We start from the raw sequence: 20519 nt of genomic DNA, 5'->3' as shown, positions 1-20519 counted from the left end.
AACGAATGAGTAATTTACTTTAAAAACATCAACTTACACACAGAAAAAGTCTTGGAATAAGTTGATGCAATGAGCATCATTTTGGCAAGGCTGAGCCTGACAGGTTCCAATGTCTGACTCACAACGGGCACCTGTCCACCCTGGAAGACATGAGCAATGGAATCCACCAACTTCGTCCTTACAAGTTGCTCCATTCAGGCAAGGAGAGGAGGCACAATCATCAATATTCACCTGAAATTTTATTTAATATGATATTAACTCCATAGTATCATGTTTAATATGGTTATTGTTCTGTATACAGTTAATGTTTCTGGATTTTACCTGTGATACACAAGAGAACTTTCTTTCCTATGTCACTACACACAGATATGATTTCTTTTATGAAACATAAGAAATAAGAGTATTCATTTTCCTAAATTATATCATCACAAGTATTTCACCTTAATACCCAAATACTGCAATATTCTTATTGCTATAATACTACTTTATCACATATTTTAGTTACTGTAGATAACTTTTAAAAATATTTCCTGCCTACCTCACAGAAGTGACCAGTAAATCCTTCACGACACTGACATAAAAATTTATTGTCAAGGTCAACACACTTTTCAGTACCTTCGGGGCTGCATGGTTCACTGAGACATTCATTAATTTCTGTCTCACATTGGAGGCCTGCAGAGGAAGAAATAATAAATATTATGTATGACATTATAGATTGATCATCATAATGATGAGACATACAAGTAGTACTTACCAACAAATCCTGGTCTGCATCTGCACAAAAAGCCTTCTAGTGTGTCCTGACAGGTAGCTCCATTCTGACATGGCTCCGAAGCACAATCATCCACTGTATGCTGACATCTTTTACCAGTGTAACCCGGTTCACAGTTACAGCTGAAGCCATTTACTTCATCCAGGCACTGTCCATCATTCTCACAAGGAGCACTTGCACAGTCATTTATATTGATGTCACATGCAGGACCTATATAAAAATGAACAAAATACTAACCTGTCCATATAATTCAAAAACAATTTTTTCATTTTCATTATTTTATTCTCCTGATGAAACATGCCATTTGCCTCAGAAAATGTCAACTTTGGCAGAAATAGTCACTTGGGTAGCAAAGTATGTATGCAAAACGTGTGTATTTTTTTGTCAAATATGGGTGATATTAGTGAGAATATTAAATCAATAACAGTTAACTGCCAAAGCATTTGCAGTGAAGTTAAAGACGGCACTTTTTTTCAAGAATGCACCCCCTCCCCCACATAATACCAGCAAGTGAGAGTTGGTTGAATCTTGAGTAGAAAGCAGGTAATTTTCAACAACACACAAGATATCATATGCTGGACAGATACTGTATATCTGAATCCTCATGAGGTGGAGTGCTTAAAACAACAGGTCGAAACATTAGGTCTGACCAGGTTCAACTTATCACCAGTGTGATCTGCATCTTTTTTAAGGAAGAAGATGTGACACTATTTATACTCTTGGCACAGTGTTGTAATATATTACAATACTTTCTTAAACTCACATTGGACAGCTTAAATATATTGTGAGGTTTTGACAGGAAAATTTATACACCATTGAGCCCATGATAAACCTTTACTGGGTATTACTCCTTACATGGTGAAATTAGTTGGTAATTTGATGTCCTGTACTTATTTATTTTTATGTATATTAGATTCATTACTGGCATCCTATAACTACTAAACAATTTAAGAGAATGATGTAACAAGAAGTTGGCATCATTCTGCCTTTTATGATTCAAAGAATGGAATAACGTTTCAGTGAATGGGTTCAATAACAGTTCCCAACAGAATGATTTCATTACCACAAATGATAAAATCATCATCAGTTATCTGCTATATTAGCAGGTCCTTTGCCTCTCCATTTTCTGCGATCCATTGCTTCCTTCTTAAGGCTGCTGTATGTTGTACCATCCATCATGTCATCCAGTATCTGGAATCTCTTCCTTCCTCGCTTCCTTTTCCCTTCTACATAACCTTCTAAAACTGTTTTTATCAGTCCGTCATTCTTTCTTAATATATGCCCAATCCAATTTCTTTTTCTTCTCTATATTACATCTAGTAACTGTCTTTTCTCTCCCACTCTTCTCAGTACCTCTTCATTTTTTACTCTGTCCATCCAACTTATTCTTTCCATCTTCCGCCATGTCCAGATCTCAAAAGCCTCCAGCCTTTCTCTGTCTTTTTTCCTCATAGTCCATGTTTCAGCGCCATATAGAAGAACACTCCACACAAGACATTTTATGAGTCTCTTTCTGAGTTCTCTGTCCAGACCGCTGCAGAAGATTCTCTTTTTCTTATAAAACGCCTCTTTTGCCATTGCTATCCTTGTTTTAATTTCTGTGGTGCACTTCCAGTCGGTGTCTATTCTGCTTCCAAGATACTTAAAATTTTGCACCTGTTCTAGTTTTCTCCATTCAACACAATTTTTATTTCCTTATTTCCTCCTATTGCCAATACTTTTGTTTTATTTGTGTTAATTTTCATTCCATATTTTTTCCGTTAGTTGCAATGGTGTCCACCAAATCCTGTAATTCTTTTTCCCCTGTGGCTAGAAGGACCATGTCATCAGCAAATCTCAAGCACCCTACTCTTCTTCCTCCAATTTCTACTCCTTTGTCATCTAATGAGCATTGGTCAATCATATTTTCCAAGTACAGGTTGAAAAGAGTAGGTGATAAACAGCATCCTTGTCTTACTCCTTTCCCTAGTCTGATCCAGTTTGTGCTTTCTCCTCTCACTTTAACTGAAACTTTTTGATTAAAGTATAATGAGTTTAGAAGTCTTCTGGTTTTCCAGTCCACTCTCTTTTTCCCTCATAATAGTCGTCAACTTGTCCCAAACCACATTGTCAAATGCCTTTTCTAAATCGATGAAGCACATATATAGGTCTCTTCCTTTTTCAATAAACCTTTCTCCCAAGATTCGTAGGAGCCCTATTGCATCTCTGGTGCCCGTATTCCGTCTAAAGCCAAACTGCTCCTCGCCGAGATTCTCCTCTATTACTTTTTCAAGTCTTTTATTAAATATTCTTAACATCACTTTGGCTGCATGTGAAATGAGGCTGATTGTCCTGTGCTCGCTGCACTTCTTGGTTCCTTGTTTTTTCGGTAATGGAATCATTACTGTTGTCAAAAAGTCCTCAGACCATTCACCACTGTCATATATTTTATTACATAACCTCAATATTTCTCTTATTCCATTGTGGTTCAAGCATTTTAGTATTTCTCCCGGTATTGTATCTGTACCTACTGCTTTGCCATTTTTCATTGCAGCAATGGCAGACTTTACTTCTTCCATTATGATGGTCGGTCCTTTCTCTTCATCACTTACACTGCTGTGTGATTCAAGTTCCAGAGTTTCCGGTTGGCTATTTGTGTCATGTAGCTCTTTTATATATTCTTCCCATCTCTGGAGGACATCGTCACGATCTTTGTACACTACCTCTTCGTCTTTACTCAAAATTTCCATAGTAGCACTTCCTGCTCTTTTTTGTTCCCATGTCATAGTCTTTACTCTGTTGTATAGTAAGTCGTATCTTCCCTTCCTGTCCAGTTCTTCAATTTCATCACATTCCTCTTTTAGCCATTTTTTCCTAGCCTGCTCTGTTTCTCTTCGCAGTTCGTTATTTAACCTTTGGTATACCTTTCTTGCATCTTCAGTGTTCTTGTTTTTCAATTTTCTTCTCTCCTCCATCTTGGAAATCATTTCTTGTGTGACCCATGGTTTTTTTGACCTTTTCCCTTTTACATATCCTATATTTTGCTGTCCTGCTTTAATGATTCCTTCTTTCAGCATATTCCAGTACTCGTTGGCATTATCAGGTGCTTCTTTGTCTCGTAATGTGTTTAGAAAGTCCCGAGACAGCATTTCTGTAATTTGTTCTTTGTTGAACCTTATCTTCTCTAGATCCCACTTCTTCACCATTGTCGCCTTTTTCAGTTTTTTCATTCTTTTTTCTATTTCTGCCACGAGTAAGTTGTGGTCACTATTAATATCTGGACCTGGTAATGTGTGCACCTTCTTGATTCAAAAAATGGTTCAAATGGCTCTGAGCACTATGGGACTCAACATCTCAGGTCATAAGTCCCCTAGAACTTAGAACTACTTAAACCTAACTAACCTAAGGACATCACACACACCCATGCCCAAGGCAGGATTCGAACCTGCGACCGTAGCAGTCCCGCGGTTCCGGACTGCAGTGCCAGAACCGCTAGACCACCGCGGCCGGCTCTTGATTCCATTCCTGTATCTTTCTTCTACCAGTATAAAATCGATTTGGTTTCTGTATTTATCCCCTGGTGATTTCCAAGTGTAGAGCCTCCTCTTATGGTTCTTGAACCATGTGTTTGCTGCTATCAGCTGCCTTTCCCTGCAGAAGTCAATTAACCATTCACCTCTGTCGTTTCTCTTTCCAAGACCATGACTGCCTACTATGTTTCCCTCTTTCCCTTCTCCCACAATGGCGTTCCAGTCTCCCATTACTATTTTGCAGCATTTTTTATTTTCGTCCATTATTCTCTCTATTACATTGTACGTTTCCTCTACAATTTGGTCATCATGTTCTGAAGTTGGCATATACACCTGGACAATCAGTAAATCTTTTTGTGTTCCTTTCAGCCTTACACCAATAACCCGGTCATTTGCATAGTCTACATATTCCACACATTTAGCCAATTCCTTTGTCATAATCATTCCTACTCCATTAATTCCTTTTACTTCTCCTCCTGAGTAGAAGAATACATATTCATCTGACTGCAACTCTCCATGTCCATTCCATCTTACCTCAGCAACTCCTACGAGGTCCATATGATTCTTTTCCATCTCTCTTTTAAGGTTTTCTAGTTATCCTACTTGTAGCAGAGTTCTGACATTCCAGGTACCAATTCTCGTTTTGATTTTTTGCCTCCTTTCAAGTTGTTCCCCCCCTCCCGGAGATCCGAATCGAATGGGGGACTATTTTACCTCCGGCCACTGATTTAACATAAGAGGAAGCCATTTTTTGTGCATAAAATGGAGACTGCATTATGCAGGGAAGATAATCTGCGGTGGTATTCCGTTGCCTTCCGCAGTTCTGGAGGCCGCCCCTAACATGGGATACAGACTCCTTTTGCAGCCGCCTGCTCCGGGTCAGACGCTGCATGAGAAGTATAGGTTGGAAAATGAAAGACCCCTAGCCCTCGAAACCTAATAGCGTCAGGGTCAGAAAAGAACAAGAGCTGGCCGAGGGTGGTCAGATAGGAAAGATAAAAGTGAGGAGCCTGGCATAAGTAAGTGGAAGCCATGCCAGGACTCAGCTCGGGGCCCCGTGGTCGCCAGCCACGTATCACTAGGTGTGACTCCCTGAGGAAAAGTGATAAAATACATTGCTTTATATCTCCTGTTTATAAATCAATAATTTCTTGATTCTTTGGCTAATTTGATTTTTATTGACACTCAAAATATGAAAGTTATTTTTATACCATTTAATTACATACATAAAACAAATTTCAGAACAATCAATGGAATCACTTTTTATTTTACATCGTGTAGTGGCATCATAATTTTTGTAATGTGAGTGAACTTTTGATCTGTAATGGGTTACACCTCTTGTTACATTTATGGAGATATTAACATGTAATAATGAATTTTGCACCACTTCATTACACAAAAAATCAAATCACGAAGAAATTCCCTGTGCATTTCTCGTAGATCTTTATAAACATATCTGGATGGTAATTCTTCTTTATTGTTATGAATATGTGGCAAACATGATCAAAAATCATGTAAGAAAAAAATTAGAAATTATGTATATTTAAATGTGAGCCAGATGACTGCAATTTTTTATGATTTTTATCTTGCGATATCAATAGACTATTATTTCCATTTTCATATAAAGGCCTATATAAAACAACAACATATATTTGGTTAGAAACTAATGTGGCCTTACCTGTCCATCCAGGATGGCAAATGCATTGGTGTGAAAACAGCCTGTCAACACACAGTCCATGCTGACAAGGATTTGAACTACACAGATCAATTTTAACATGGCAACGTTTTCCTGTGAATCCAGGAGGGCAGGAGCAGCTGAAATCCGCTATGAGATCAGTGCAGTTAGCACCCAAAAGGCAAGGCCTCTCAGCACAGTCATCTGAAATAAACAGTGTTAACTGCATTTTTTTCTTCTTTGAAAAATATGTGCCTCATTTACAACATCACTATATCTCCTGTTACTTATTGGGAAAAATATTGCCGAAAACAACTTGTCCTATAATACTTAAATATTAAGTTCATTCTTAGAATAAAAGTATTTGTCTGTTATTAACATGTTGCATAACATACTCATTTTCTTTGCTTAGTTTAGATCTTTGCTCAATACCAAATGAATGATATCTTTGCTTAGTGGATAGTCTTTGCAGTATAAACAAAAATATTGAATCTAAAGTGCATGTGTGAAGCTCAAACTGATATAACGAATATTATGAAGTGTTTGTGTGCTGCAGTGATTTATGTACATTGTGTGTGCTATTTGCACTGCAACAGCTACACAGTGTCCTGGAAAAGCAGAACACTATGGCAGTACAATCAGAACACATCTAAATGTATACAACTATCATACGTATGCAAGCTTTCAGAGCCATTAGCTCCTTCTTCCGGCAGAAGGGTTTGAGGAGAAGGAAGAGGGGTGAAGGAAAAGGACTGGAGAGGTTTAGAAAAAGGGTTAGGTTTTGGAAAAATCACCCAGAACCACCCATGGGAGACTTACCAGATGGGATGAGAATGACAGACTGATTATTGAGGACTGCACCGGATGAGATTTGAAAACCTGAGAGAAGTGGAAGATAGGGTAATATGGAAGACAGAGCTTACTACAAAAACATTCTGCATGAGTTAATAAGAGTGAAAAGATAAGTGCACTGTATGTAACAGAGGTGAGAAGGGGGACGATGAAAAATAAATAGGTCAGAAAACGAAAGATGTAGGAAACTAAAAAGAGAGTGAAGAAAGGAGTAGTTACTGTGAAGAAATGTTGAGATGGAAGAATTTAATATAAATTAAGGCCAGGTGGGTGGCGAGAACCAAGGACATGTAGTAGCACAAGTTTCCACCTGTGGAGTTCTAAGAAACGGGTGTCTGGGGGAAGAATCCAGATGGCATGTGTAGTGAAACGGGCAACAAGGTCACGACCGTCATGTTGTAGAGCATGCTCTGCAAAAGGATATTGTGTGTTGTCAGTATACGCCCTCTGCCTATGCCTATTCATCCTAATCAATAACTTGGTGGTAGTCATGCCGATATAAGAGGTCGAACCGTGTTTACATAACAGCTGGTATATGATGTGTCATTTCACAGGTTGCTGTCCCTTTGATAGTATATGTTTCGCCAGTTACAGGGCTGGTATAGGTGGTGGTAGGAGGCTGCATAGGGCAAGTCTTGCAGCAGGGACAGTCACAGGGGTAGGAACCATAGGGTAGGGAGATAGGTGCAGAAGAGCATAGGTTCTGACAAGGATATAGTGGAGACTGGGAGGGCAACAGAAAGCTATTTTAGGTGTGGTGGGCAATATCTCAGACAGAATGGATCTCATTTCAGGGCATGATTTTAGGAATTCATGGCCTTGTCAAAGTAGCTGATCAATAGATTCAAGACCAGGATAATACTGAGTGACAAAATGGTGTGCTTCAAAGTTGTTTTTAGGAGGGATGAGGAGTACCAGGAATGGATGTGATGGTCTAGGAAATCTGCTTTTGAACTAGGCTGGTGGGGTAATTACGTCCATTGGAGGCTGAGGTGAGGATGGTGGGGTAGTGCTGTAAGGGTCTACATCTGAATACATACATTTGCCTCGAATGCCAAGGCTGTATGGGAAGCAACATTTGATGTGGAAAGGATGGCAACTGTTGAAATGTAAATACTATTGTTTGTTACTAGGTTTAACGTGGATAGAAGTGTGTAGCTGGCCTTTGGTAAGGACGAGATGAACATCAGAGAAAGTGGCATGTGATTCAAATAGAACCTTGTGAAATTTAATTGGAAGAAGGTATTTAAAGATTTAAGGAATTTTAATACATCAGTCTCACCATGAGACCATATGACAAAGATGTCATCAATGTATCTAAACCAAACCAGGCAATGAAGGCTTATGGATCTCAGGAAAGACCCCTCCAAGCAACCCATGAAAAGGAAGGCATAGGAAGGAGCCATCCTGGTTCCCAGGCCATACCCCTGATCAGTTCATATGCTTGCCCTTCTCCTACCACTGCTTGGTGCGTAGATTTTTTTTATCTATACAGTCACATTATATTTTTAAAATTGATTATTTTCATTGTTATGTATAAGACTATTTCAACTTATACATAAATAAATACAGGCACAGTAGCATGCTTTTACTAGCGAAACAACAAGTGGTACTAAATATTCAATATTACTGTGCAGTGCATGAGTAGATATGCCAGTGATAAATCATCTATGTAATGAGAAACTTTAGTCATTTCAAGACGAGCATAATGCCCAAAACTGGTTATGGCACTGAAATAAAGCATCTTAAAAGTATATGTGTCTGGCTGCGTTACTCCTCAACAATCACTGACAGCCACAGAGACCACAAGATCCAGCATGGATAAAATAACATTTCTATGAATTTTACTTGATGTATTGAAACATGATTTGTATAATTTCATGTTCATTTCATTGCAAAAGAACAATGATAAATGGTTACTTTCACTACCATATGAACATATTTAGTGTCACCAGTGACGTGACATTACTAAGAACATGTCTACATTTGACACATTGATAATATGTTTATTTCATGGAATACAGTGAAAAGTTTCAGCAAATTATCAGGCAAAAAGACATTATTATGTTATTTTGAAACCTTTGGACTGATATTAGTTGACAGAGGCTAAATTAGGTCAGAAAAATTTATAAAGAAAGAGACTGCAGAATTTTACATGTGTGTTACATATTAATTATGAACATTAAATTAAGAATTTATTAAAAATACTGCAGCAATTTATATTAAGAGTTGTAGCTGTAAGCTCTCTACTGCTATAATACTCATCAAAATTAAATTATTCTTGTATATTATAATGCAATATCTGGTTCCATCAGTCAAGCAAGCATTATTACCTGTGTTAATTTCACATTGCTGCCCTTCCCAACCTGGCAAGCACTCACAGCGATATCGCCCTTGTTGCAAAGCAACACAGGAACCTCCATTTGCACAAGGGTTTCCGCTAGCTGTGCAGGGATTTATCTAGGGCAGATAATGGATATTTCACTTACATTAACGAAGATACTGTATTAAAAAACTGCTATAAAATTAAGTAAATTTATTTGCTTGAAATTATGCACCAAATGAATTAACTAGTTACTGGTAGTATCCATACTAAACAGTAAAGAAAACAAAATAGTTACTGTTATATCACAATCCAAGCCAGTGTAGCCAGAGCGACACAAACAAGTGTAATTATTGATTCCAGGTTCATCTTTGCACATTGCCCTCTCAGGACAGGTATCATTCCTACAGTCAGATTTTTCTTCTTGACAGTTTATACCACTGTAGCCTAGAAAGGGTGAACAACAGTTGCAATTAAAACATCTCGTACACTGAACACTTTAATAGCCTATGTAAATTTAATGTATTAAAATGTGTATATACACTTTTAAATATGCATGTGAATTTAAAAGTTCCTGATTGCAAAAAAGAAAGATAAAATATACATCTAAATAGCATAAAGCAAATCATGAAAGTCTAAACTGTTCTTATTTCTATGAAAGTAAGATGGACATATTACATGGCTTATATCTTTTTTAAACCGTGTAGATCAGAAAATTAAAATTTTGCATGCATAGCATTATCAATTAAGTAATGTGCTCCTTTTGTAATAATAAGTGCAGAACAATGATAGATTTATCTCTGAGCTTCTCACATTTTTTTTAGCTCCAAGCCCGACACAGGTTGTAGTTATAATAAAGAAAAGTTAAACATTTAAAGGTGCTGTGTTCAAATTAAAGAGTTTAGTTTTTAGGAAAAATAATCACAGTGACAGTTCAGTATAAATGCGAACAACAAAAAGTATGTCACTCATTAACAACAAGTCATCTTCCTTACCTGGTGCACACTGACAGCGATAGCCTTGAGGTAAATCAATGCAGCTGCCGCCATTATAGCAAGGCTGTGATGAACATTCATCAATGTCAATTTCACAACGGCGTCCAGAGAAACCAGCTGGGCAGAAACACTGAATTCCATGGCCTGTTAAAAAGATTTCAACTTTAGATTTCATCTGCTCTTCAGAGGTCAGTCATTTGTATTAAAATGAAATGGTAGTACAGTCTGCACTAAATTCAAGAATGCTCTGAATCTGGGAGCTGTGTCATAGTATCAGAGAATCCAAGAGATTGGATGATGAAATTCAGTTTATAGAAAAACATTTGCTTATTTGCTACACTGTAGGGCTGTAATTCTACTAAAATATTGGCAAATAATGAGTAATAAGGGTTAGCTTAGCCTTTTTAACTTTGTGCAGAAGTTCAATTCTGACACTTTAAGAGATGTATTGGCCCATCTAGAGCTGTTCACTATATTTTACTTCTAATAAATCATAAATATTGTGAAAATAGCTCATCGAGTGTCAGTCCCATCCCAGATGTTTCTGTTACAATAAAATTATTGAGGTCCCATTTTAACACAAATTATATTTGTCATGCTGGAACCTGAAGCCCACAAACACTTACCCATAGGTATGCAGAGGCCTCCATGTTGGCAGGCATTCTCAGTGCACTGCACAGGTTCACATTCTTCTCTTCCAACTGCACCTGGTCCACTAGTTCGCATGTTCCCAGGGCATTCAATACATGTCGTTTGGCCAGCCTGTGACTGGTAGAAATCGCGAGGACATGGTGCACATGGAGCTAGCCCAGTGTCTGAGTAGGTGCCAGGAGAGCACTTAGCTGCAGATAACACAATACAGGTATCAGCAAAGCAAAAACTGCTTAACAAGGGAGATATAACAAACAGTTATTGTGTACAATAACACAAAATAATCTACCCTTAAAAAATTGCAAAACTATAAGAACAAGATGGCTGTAAACTAATATTAAGCAACCCAAAAACTGTGGTAGCTCCAACTGAAAAAATTATCAACTGTGCAGAAGATTTTTTGATGTGAGCACCCACCTCTGCAGAAAGACTTCCCAGGAGCTGCAGGTTGGTAAGTAAAAGTGCTTGCAGGACATGCTTGACAATCTTTGAAACCTCCAGTTGGTGGCTCTCCAGTGTAACTGTTTCGTGGACATTCAAGGCAAGGTACCAAGCCAGTTGGAGAATATGTACCATAACCACAGACTGGGACACAGTCTGTAATACTCTTAGAACCTGTTGAACATTTGTTTATTGTCACTAAAACTTTTAAAAATTATTCCAGTTCTTTGTTATCTCATGAAATACGTGTTCCTTAAGCGGTATATCACTGGTAATTCAACATACTAATCTCTTTCCATAATATTAAACAAAAGTCAGTGTAGTAAAAAAGAAAAGAAAATTAATTCTTAACAAGAAGTGAAAGCGATGGTACTGATACAGCAGTAACAATACATGACAAGGCTTTGATCATCAAAACATGAAACAGAATTAATGAGAACCCTATTCCCACAATTCTCTCACAGCAGAAACTATTATATAAAGGAAAAAGGGGAGGGGTAAGATATGAGCTACTGCGACACCACAATCAGAAAAAAACCAAGTGCTAATGATTATCATTTAAAACTTTTTTTTATAAATTATCTATTGATAAGCTACTGAATTGATTAGGCTACTGACTTGATCATGATTTCCACTTCTCAGTTCTCTATACTGAACATTACATTCCCACAGAGTTCTGCTCAGTGATCTGGGGATACTAACTACTGCTTTCCAATGTATTTGTTTCTTAATGACATTTGTCATAAATAAGCTATATCTTTTTCAAATAAACAGCTTAATCCATACAATCAATACTTTAAAAAATAATAATCTTCATAAAGAAAGAAAATCACTACTTTATTCTATAAATGTGTTAATTATTCAGAAATACAAACATTCAATAACTTGCTAGCAGCCATAAAAAGTTTAGCTACTACTAAAATATCAGTTTAAAAGGAACTTAAAGGACTTAGTGGTGGCCACCTTCTCTTACTCCACTGACAGGTTACTTAGCAGAACCAACTGATGCCTATACTATTAATAGAGAGCTGAAAATTTGTATTTGCGAATACAGACTACAATACTGCCTCAAAATGCAGAAATGCAAAATTATGTAATAACATTTTTTTTTCCACAGCTTACCGTATTTACTCGAATCTAAGCCGCACTTGAATCTAAGCCGCACCTGAAAAATTAGACTCGAAATAAAGGAAAAAAAAAAATTCCCAAATCTAAGCCGTACCTGAAATTTGAGACTCGAAATTCAAGGGGAGAGAAAAGTTTTAGGCCGCACCTCCATATCGAAACAAAGTTGGTCCATTGTAATATGAGACACAATTTAGGTCGAATGAATGACGATACAGCTACAGTAGTTTGGTTCGAGTCGTAAGCTTAGCAGTTAAGCTTTACCAGGTAGCTATTGCTATGCGTCAGGCGATCGCTTCCGTCAGTATTTATACGGGTACCCTTCCTTTTTCACGTGCTTCGTCTGGTTTGAATCGATTGCTTATTTTGCTTTGATCTGATAAGTGCCGTTTTCTTTATTATAGGTGTTTACGCCACTCTAAGCTGAAAATGCATTACTGCACTGTGTCATGCACTGTTTGTCGCATTCTGATAGTGCGTGTTTACGGCCTGTCGCCGCTCGTGGCATGGCTTGCTTTTGGGCGCGCTACCGCCGCTTACAATTAAAAAAAAAATTTGTTGTTACATACACTGCTGCTTTCTTTGATAATGATCAACAAGAACCAAATAATAGACTGCGTATGATAGAACATGTTCTCAACGAGAGTTAGGCGAAAATTTTTCTCCGTTTGAAAATCTTTGCGGCCGCTTCTTTAGTACATCAAATTCTGCACAGAAATTAGTCATCTTAGATTTAAAAATCTAGTCAATTGCCCTGCTTCATTTCTGACTGTATCGCTATTAGCCATAAAAATAATACGAATATAAACATGACACGATACGTATATTCTTCCGTGTTTGCTGTTGTCTCTCTCTCTAGTTTCGTAGATTATTAGGCAGACAGGATTTAAATGAGATAGCAGCAAACACGAAAGAATACATGGCAAAATGTTTATATTCGTATTATTCTTATGGTGAAGAGAATAGTGCATGTGATTCACATTTCATCAGGTTCCTATTAGCAATCATCTCTTCTCAAAGGTAGGAAAAAATTCAGAACGTAGAGTTGGCCAAATTGACAAACATCCCAAACAGTCTTCCCAGTCGTATTTTCGTAGTACATTGAAATTCTGCTACATTCGAAGATGAACAGTACGGAATTTGTATTTACTTCGTTGGATAATGTATGAAAATGGTCGAAACTCGGGACGGAGAAAAAAAGCTCGTCTTCCACCTTTTTTTTAAATTTATTTATTGACGCAGAGGTTCTGGCGCCAGTATTTATCTTTGTGTCTACAATGCATGCCTGTGTAGCGCTACATATATTCGACGGCAGAAGTTAGTTGTGGCGGCACCTACTAACATTTTTCAGAACTTCCGCTTGCTTTGCACTCGATTCTAAGCCGCAGGCGGTTTTTTGGATTACAAAAAGAGGAAAAAAAGTGCGGCTTAGATTCGAGTAAATACGGTATTGTATCTGGTTGAACTATTTTATCAAAGGTAGTTTGAAATAGACTTATTTTCTGCAGACAAATATAAAAAATGTACGGTAACCAATTTCCGGCTGCTAGTATTGCACATCATCTTGCAAAGCCCAATTTGCAAAGATAATGTGTGTAAGAATGAGTTTGCAAAATAGAAAGTTCATGAACACAAGGATGTATCGGTGCACTCAATGCCCTGGTGCCCTGTTAATTGTGGGCAATAGAATGGGCTCTACCATGGGATCTAGCATCTCTGACTAAAGAAACATGTACATTCATTTGCTAACTAAAGTTCTAAAATACAGTGTGGACATTTTAACATGGTTGTTTTAAGAGGCTGGTGTTTTAAGCATTGGTTCCATCAAACAGTGCTAGAGATTGGATCTACCTCATTTACAACATTGCCAACCTCAGCACACAATTGCATCATAGCCATTACTGAATGAACGGTTTATGTTGTGCATTGCTCATGGTTTTCCTTTATTATTTTGAAGTAGTCCATCACAGAGCATAGTTATGACCCTCACAATGTAAGAAGGGATTGGCAATCCCTATGACAATGTGCCAGTTCTGCTTTCATAGAAACATAGAATGCGGGTGTAGGCTAGTTGATCTGCAAGAAGGAGGCAAAGCTTGTCTCCCCACACTGCTCCTCTCATCTGTGGCAATTTTAATTCAAGTTTGTTTACGCTTATGCCTGACTGCTAATTTACAGTGTTTGTATTGTGCACTATAGCGATCAGAACATAAAACCTGTCAATGTACTTCAACCATGCTGAAAGTTATCTCCTAACATGCAAAAAAAGTTTTTTTCGATTCTACTTTATACTAAACACTTTGTCAGCTCTATCTGTAGTACTTTCAAGTATAGTTCAGATGGCTATAAAGGCCCATGGAGGTCAAAAATCTGTATTCTGCTGAACTGAGTTCGGGAAGAAAAATAATGTGAGAAATATCTTGAATCAGAGTGGGAAAATACTCCTGCTTGTCAACAGAAACAGTTATTTGGTGAATGCTTAAATAGATCCAAAAGAAGAGAAAAGCAAATATCATAAATAATAAATAAATGCTGACTTCAAAATCATATTTATAACAAATAAAGAAGGCTGCAGAATGATATCGTCAGCATTAGACAGGAAGTCAAGATCAGTGATCGATGCATTAATCTAAATCAGATACTTCTACTAGCTGTTATACTGAAAGAGCTTCTAATATGCAACTCTTTTTTTTCCTCAATGTAGTGTACTTGCCTTCTTCCCGTGTGTATGTTCCAAGTGGACAGCGAATGCAGGAACCTTGTCGATCTCTGTTCTGGAAAAATCCTTTTGGGCAAGGTGTGCATGTTTTCTGTTTCTCTCCAGCAAATGTACCCGCAGGGCAATGCACTGTAATTTAAGTTCTACTGTAAGTAAGAAATTTTAAGCACAAACATTTCGTAAATAGCGATACAGTACTTACAGCAACGAGGTACATCATTAGTGTCCATGTTGAGCACTTCTCCCACATTACAATCAAAACCTCTTGAAATATTAGACTTCAAAGCACGCAGTGGTGGACATTGGTTTCCAATGGCAGACACATTGAGCAGTGGTTCTATCACAGCACTTGCGTATGGTACTGATAAATCAAATATAAGGTTCAGTGTTGATCCACAAAGGTCATATAACTGTGGCTGGCGTACAGCAGGTACTATCACAAGTATGTAATCCATCTGTTGAAAGCATAAAGAAAATGTTTCTATGTTCAGTATACATCACTAAGGAAATTTATGAGATTTGCTGCAAACTTATTTTAAGGTCAATATAACACTTTGAAGAAGAACATCAAGCTGAAATTTAGAAACTCTCTTCCAATCTTTGGGATTGGAAAAAACTTAACATAAGCAAGATAAAAAAAAGGAATTACAGAATCAAATAAGCCTGATACGAGACTGAAGATGAATGAATGAAGTTTTATTAGATGAATGGAAACTGTTCAAGTATTAACTTGAAGAATTAACAAGTTTTCTGTTCAAGACTAGTACCTCTATGTGGTCCAAGGATGAAAAAATACTCTCTAAATTAAATGAAAGTCTAAAGAAAAATATATACCCGAACAACATTTTCCTCCAGCAGTTTTGGTTTCACATCAATAAATGAAACATTCATATTCACATTAACAGCCGAGCATCGTTGAGTGAGCACATTGTTTAAACTTGGATAGTACTGTGACACAAGGTCTTCATATTGCGACAGGCATAATGATGCTACAGCTCCATTAGCTCTGTATGTAATTGTAGATACGACATGGTAGTCAGCCTGCTGAGTATCTGCACACACAAACAAGATTACTCAATTTTTGTATTTAAAAAAATAAAATAAAAAAGGAGTAACTGAATTTTATAAAACATTGCAATGAGTGACATACCTTCTGACACACAATCTGGGACAACGGAAGTTGGTGTCCAGGGCCTCTTGAGTTCACAACTAAATGTTTTTACAGGTTCTCCATCTGTGAACCTACAAGAAATGAAATAATTTAGTTGTAGATGTAATTAATAAAGCCTGAAATAAACTAAGTAATGTGGATGGATGCAAGAACTTTTCTTAAAAATTAAATGTCACAGTAGATGGTTAAATATGTAAGAATCAGTATTTCATTTATTTTCTATTGTCTTAATAACAGTACTGTTTTGCAATCTGTGAATGTTACACTCCCACAACTGAAAACACTAAATTATTTTACTGGAATCTAAGCAGGTGACATGAATAAAATCTCAAATTTGTGTGTTGTTAGGAATCCTTAGAATTTTAATTTTTACCTTCTCTAACTTAATTCCTAGGTCATTATTCAAATGATTACTTGACATACAGATTACACAAGGCAAAACACGGCATAATTCCTTGCAGCCTGTTTTCTGTTTATTTACTTATTTTTTCTTTTCTAAAAATGTAAAAGAGTAACCATTCCATTTTAATTAAAATATTTATTGATTCAAGAATATAGTCTGCATTTCTTTTCCACTTCCCTTCAGCAAGTGATTTTTTTTTTCCTCCTACAGAGAAGGAACTTAGTTCTGGAATGTTAAATGACAAGAAAGTCATCATAATTGTATCAGAAGAAAATTATGCATGCCCACATTAACTATGTTAACTTTACTGTTATGTGAATATATAAAATGCACACACATGATAAATAAATAAATAAAATTAAATAAAGAGAGAAAACTAACAAATTATTGGACAAAACTGCTGTCCAGTTTTCTCTGCCTCGTGATGGCTGGGTGTTGTGTGCTGTCCTTAGGTTAGTTAGGTTTAAGTAGTTCTAAGTTCTAGGGGGCTTATGACCGCAGCAGTTGAGTCCCATAGTGCTCAGAGCCATTTGAACCATTTTGCTGTCCAGTACTTACTTTCAAGAGGTGAATGTATAGCACTGCCATTAGACAGACATAAATACATGTAAAGTGAAATGTAGATACCACCTAGCTTTCAGAACTATAAGTTCCTTGAAACTTCCTGGCAGATTAAAACTGTGTGCCCAACTGAGACTCGAACTCGGGGCCTTTGCCTTTCGCGGGCAAGTGCTCTACCATCTGAGCTACTGAAGCACGACTCATGCGGGCGTGAGTCATGCTTCGGTAGCTCAGATGGTAGAGCACTTGCCCGCGAAAGGCAAAGGTCCCGAGTTCGAGTCTCGGTCGGACACACAGTTTTAATCTGCCAGGAAGTTTCATATCAGCGCACACTCCGCTGCAGAGTGAAAATCTCATTCTATAAGTTCCTTCATTGGGGAGGAGAGCAGAATGGCTCGCCTCTGTCTCCACTGGTGGTATTATAGATTTCACCTCCTAAAGATAATTTCTAGCCAACAATTCTTTATCATAATTTATTAATATGCCTGTTAACACTTTCCATTCCACCAGTATTCTCACTGAATCAAACAGTGGAAAATCCAGGATGGAATAATGACAATAATTTGCAAAGGATAGATTGCTACTCACCATATAGCGGAGACATTGAGTCACAGACAGTTGCAACAAAAAGACTACTAAACACATAAGCTTTTGGCCAGAAGGCTTCTTCATTAAATAGACAAAATATACATACACATTTACGCATACACGCCTCACACTCACATGACTGGTCTCTGCTTACTGAGGCCAAACTCCAAGTAACTACCCATGATGGGAGAAGCAATCTGGGTGGTGGGGGTAAGGAGGTGGCTGGGGTGAGAAGGAGGAGGGAGAGCAAGGTACAGGTAGGGAATAGTAAAGTATTATTTGTGGGAGCATACAATGATGAGGTGGAGAGGGGATAGGGCAGCTAGGCACAGTCAGGAGGTTAGATGGAGATTTGGGTAGGGGCAGAAGAGGAGAGAAGTAAAAAGACTGTGGGTGAGCTTGTGGAACAGAAGGCTGTGGAGTGGGAACAGGAAAAGGATAGGTAGGTGAATAACAACAACTAACGAAGATTGAGGCCAGGAGGGTTATGGGAATGTAGGGTAAACTACAGGGAGAGTTCCCATTTGTGCAACTCAGAGAAACTGGTGTTGGTAGGAAGTATCCAGATGGTCCAGGCTGTGATTAAAAATGAAGAACATTGTGATGGGCAGTGTGCTCAGCTACTGGGTGGTCCAGTTGTTTCTGGCCACAGTTTGTCGGTGGCCATTCATGCAGAGAGACAACTTCTTGGTTGTCATGCCCATGCAGAACGAAGCACAGTGACTGCAGCTCAGCTTGTAGATTACGTGACTGGTTTCACATGTAACTCTGCCTTTAATGGGATAGGTGGGTAGCCCTGCCTTTGATGAGATAGTGACTGGATTGTGATCAGACTGGAGTAGGTGGTGGCAGAAGGATGCATGTAGGTTTATGACAGGGATAGGAGCCATGAGGCAAGGAGTTGGGAGCAGGGATTGTATAGGGATGGATGAAGATATTGTGTAAGTTTGGTGGGTGGCAGAATACCACTATGGGAGGGGTGAGGGGGATAGTGGGTAGGACCTAAGACCAAAGTTGAACCTATACCAATTAGACTCAACCTAAGACCAATGTTGAACCCTAGGAATGGAATGGCAGCCAGAGACTGTTGTCATGTGTGTGTTAGCTGCATTAGCTGCCAATGTGTGTGTATGTGTGTGTAGTCTTTTTGTTGTGCCTGTCTGTAACTCAACATCTCTGTTATATGGTGAGTAGCAATCTATCTTTTTCACAACACTGTCAGTATTCTTACTGTAATATTTTATTCCACAATGTATAATACAACACTTACCGGAATCCTGGATTGCAAGTTGCAATGCACTGGAGTCCCTTTTCTCCAGGAAGACAATTTAGTGCACCATTTGCTGGTGGATGAAGTTCCCAATCCACACAAGGAGTTGCTTGCACTGCAACCTATAACAGTGAAGCAAAACATAAGCATGTCAGCAAGGCAAACTAACAGCAAGTATTATTATGCTAATGGATATTTAATCAAGAAGTTGTTGCCTCTATGATTAACAAGGAGATATATTACTGGACTGTTACACAAGCATTCACTGCACACCAGGTAATAGATAATATACCATTTTCTCTACTATTTTCTGACACACCTAAAAGGACATTTAAGAGTTTACTGATATTTTTATTATGAAATAGTTAAAATTTTGTCAAATACTGCTGAAAACATGTAATTAGTATTGTGAACTGAATGAGCAGAGAGAAAGCCGAGACGACTAATTCAGTAAGTACTTGTGATCACCAACAAGGAGCAGCAGCCGTAAAATCTTTCAGTAAAAAGCTTCTGCTGCTTTTCTTAAATACATCAATAAAATGACAGACAATGAAGTAATATGAAAATAACCAGCCATTCTACAGTATCCACATTAAGACTACTTCACAGAAAGGTCTTTCTTGCATTTAGTAATGGTCAAACTTGGCATAGTACTATAAAAAAATAGTAACAATGTTTAGGATCTCAACTAATCTCCATTTATTTTGAAAAACAGTAAAATCTCATTAAGACACTCTTGTGTATAGCATTTTATCATGTAAAATGCTCTTTCATTCCTGTCGCACAAATTTCTGTGACAGCTTACATAAAGAAATTCTCACTGAAAGTGCTTCTTTTCTGCAGAAAGCACACTTCCTATCCAACTGTGGTGCATTTATGTGAAGCTCCAAGAAGCTCGTAAAAGATTGTCAATAGGTAGCAGACAACTTAACAGGTAGCACAATGAAAAATGCAGTTTATTGTTGTTATAATTTGAAACCGTACTGACTATTAATTGACCGTGACAGTTTCAAAAATATGAAAAGGTTTTCAAATGCCACTACCAGTCACAAAATTTGTTGACAACTGAATTATTTATTTAGTGACATATTTTAAGGTGGTACCTTATCATCAGGCTATACTGGCAACATAAAAACACTTAAGACATTTGTATAAAGGTACGAGGCCTGTTCAAAAAATTCCAGAACTTTGTCCACAAAATTTTTCGACATGTACGATTTACTTACTGTACATGGTCTCCTTCAGTATTCTCCTCCCCAATTGATACACCACTCTCAATGCTATTTCGTCTTTCGGAAGCAGGCTTCGTACGTCTGTTGCTGGATCACGTGAAGCCCCATATGCAAATTTTCTTTTATCTCATCTATCATTGCAAATCTTGAAGTTTTCCATGGGATTTTCAACTTTGAAAATAAAAAGAAGTCCACAGAGACCAGGTCTGGAGAGTAAAGAGGATGAGGCAGG

The 20519-nt window shown here is 37.7% G+C and overlaps 1 protein-coding gene across 1 annotated transcript in view; it reads right to left on the bottom strand.

Moving 5' to 3' along the window:
• The window catches only part of LOC126155111 (sushi, von Willebrand factor type A, EGF and pentraxin domain-containing protein 1), a 123872-nt gene that overhangs the window by 54846 nt on the left and 48507 nt on the right, over nt 1–20519 (bottom strand). Inside the window, exons 28-41 of the mRNA XM_049916208.1 lie at nt 19056–19177; nt 16213–16304; nt 15897–16114; nt 15265–15517; nt 15057–15191; nt 11195–11392; nt 10753–10968; nt 10127–10270; nt 9430–9578; nt 9142–9268; nt 5960–6160; nt 755–982; nt 539–672; nt 38–231 (exon numbers count right to left, since the gene is read on the bottom strand). Of these exons, the coding sequence (XP_049772165.1) occupies nt 38–231; nt 539–672; nt 755–982; nt 5960–6160; nt 9142–9268; nt 9430–9578; nt 10127–10270; nt 10753–10968; nt 11195–11392; nt 15057–15191; nt 15265–15517; nt 15897–16114; nt 16213–16304; nt 19056–19177 (2411 nt within the window). The remainder of the gene's footprint in view (nt 1–37; nt 232–538; nt 673–754; nt 983–5959; nt 6161–9141; nt 9269–9429; nt 9579–10126; nt 10271–10752; nt 10969–11194; nt 11393–15056; nt 15192–15264; nt 15518–15896; nt 16115–16212; nt 16305–19055; nt 19178–20519) is intronic.

This window comes from Schistocerca cancellata, chromosome 2, assembly GCF_023864275.1.
Source record: "Schistocerca cancellata isolate TAMUIC-IGC-003103 chromosome 2, iqSchCanc2.1, whole genome shotgun sequence".
NCBI lineage: Eukaryota > Metazoa > Arthropoda > Insecta > Orthoptera > Acrididae > Schistocerca > Schistocerca cancellata.
This window is presented reverse-complemented; position numbering and strand designations above follow the sequence as displayed.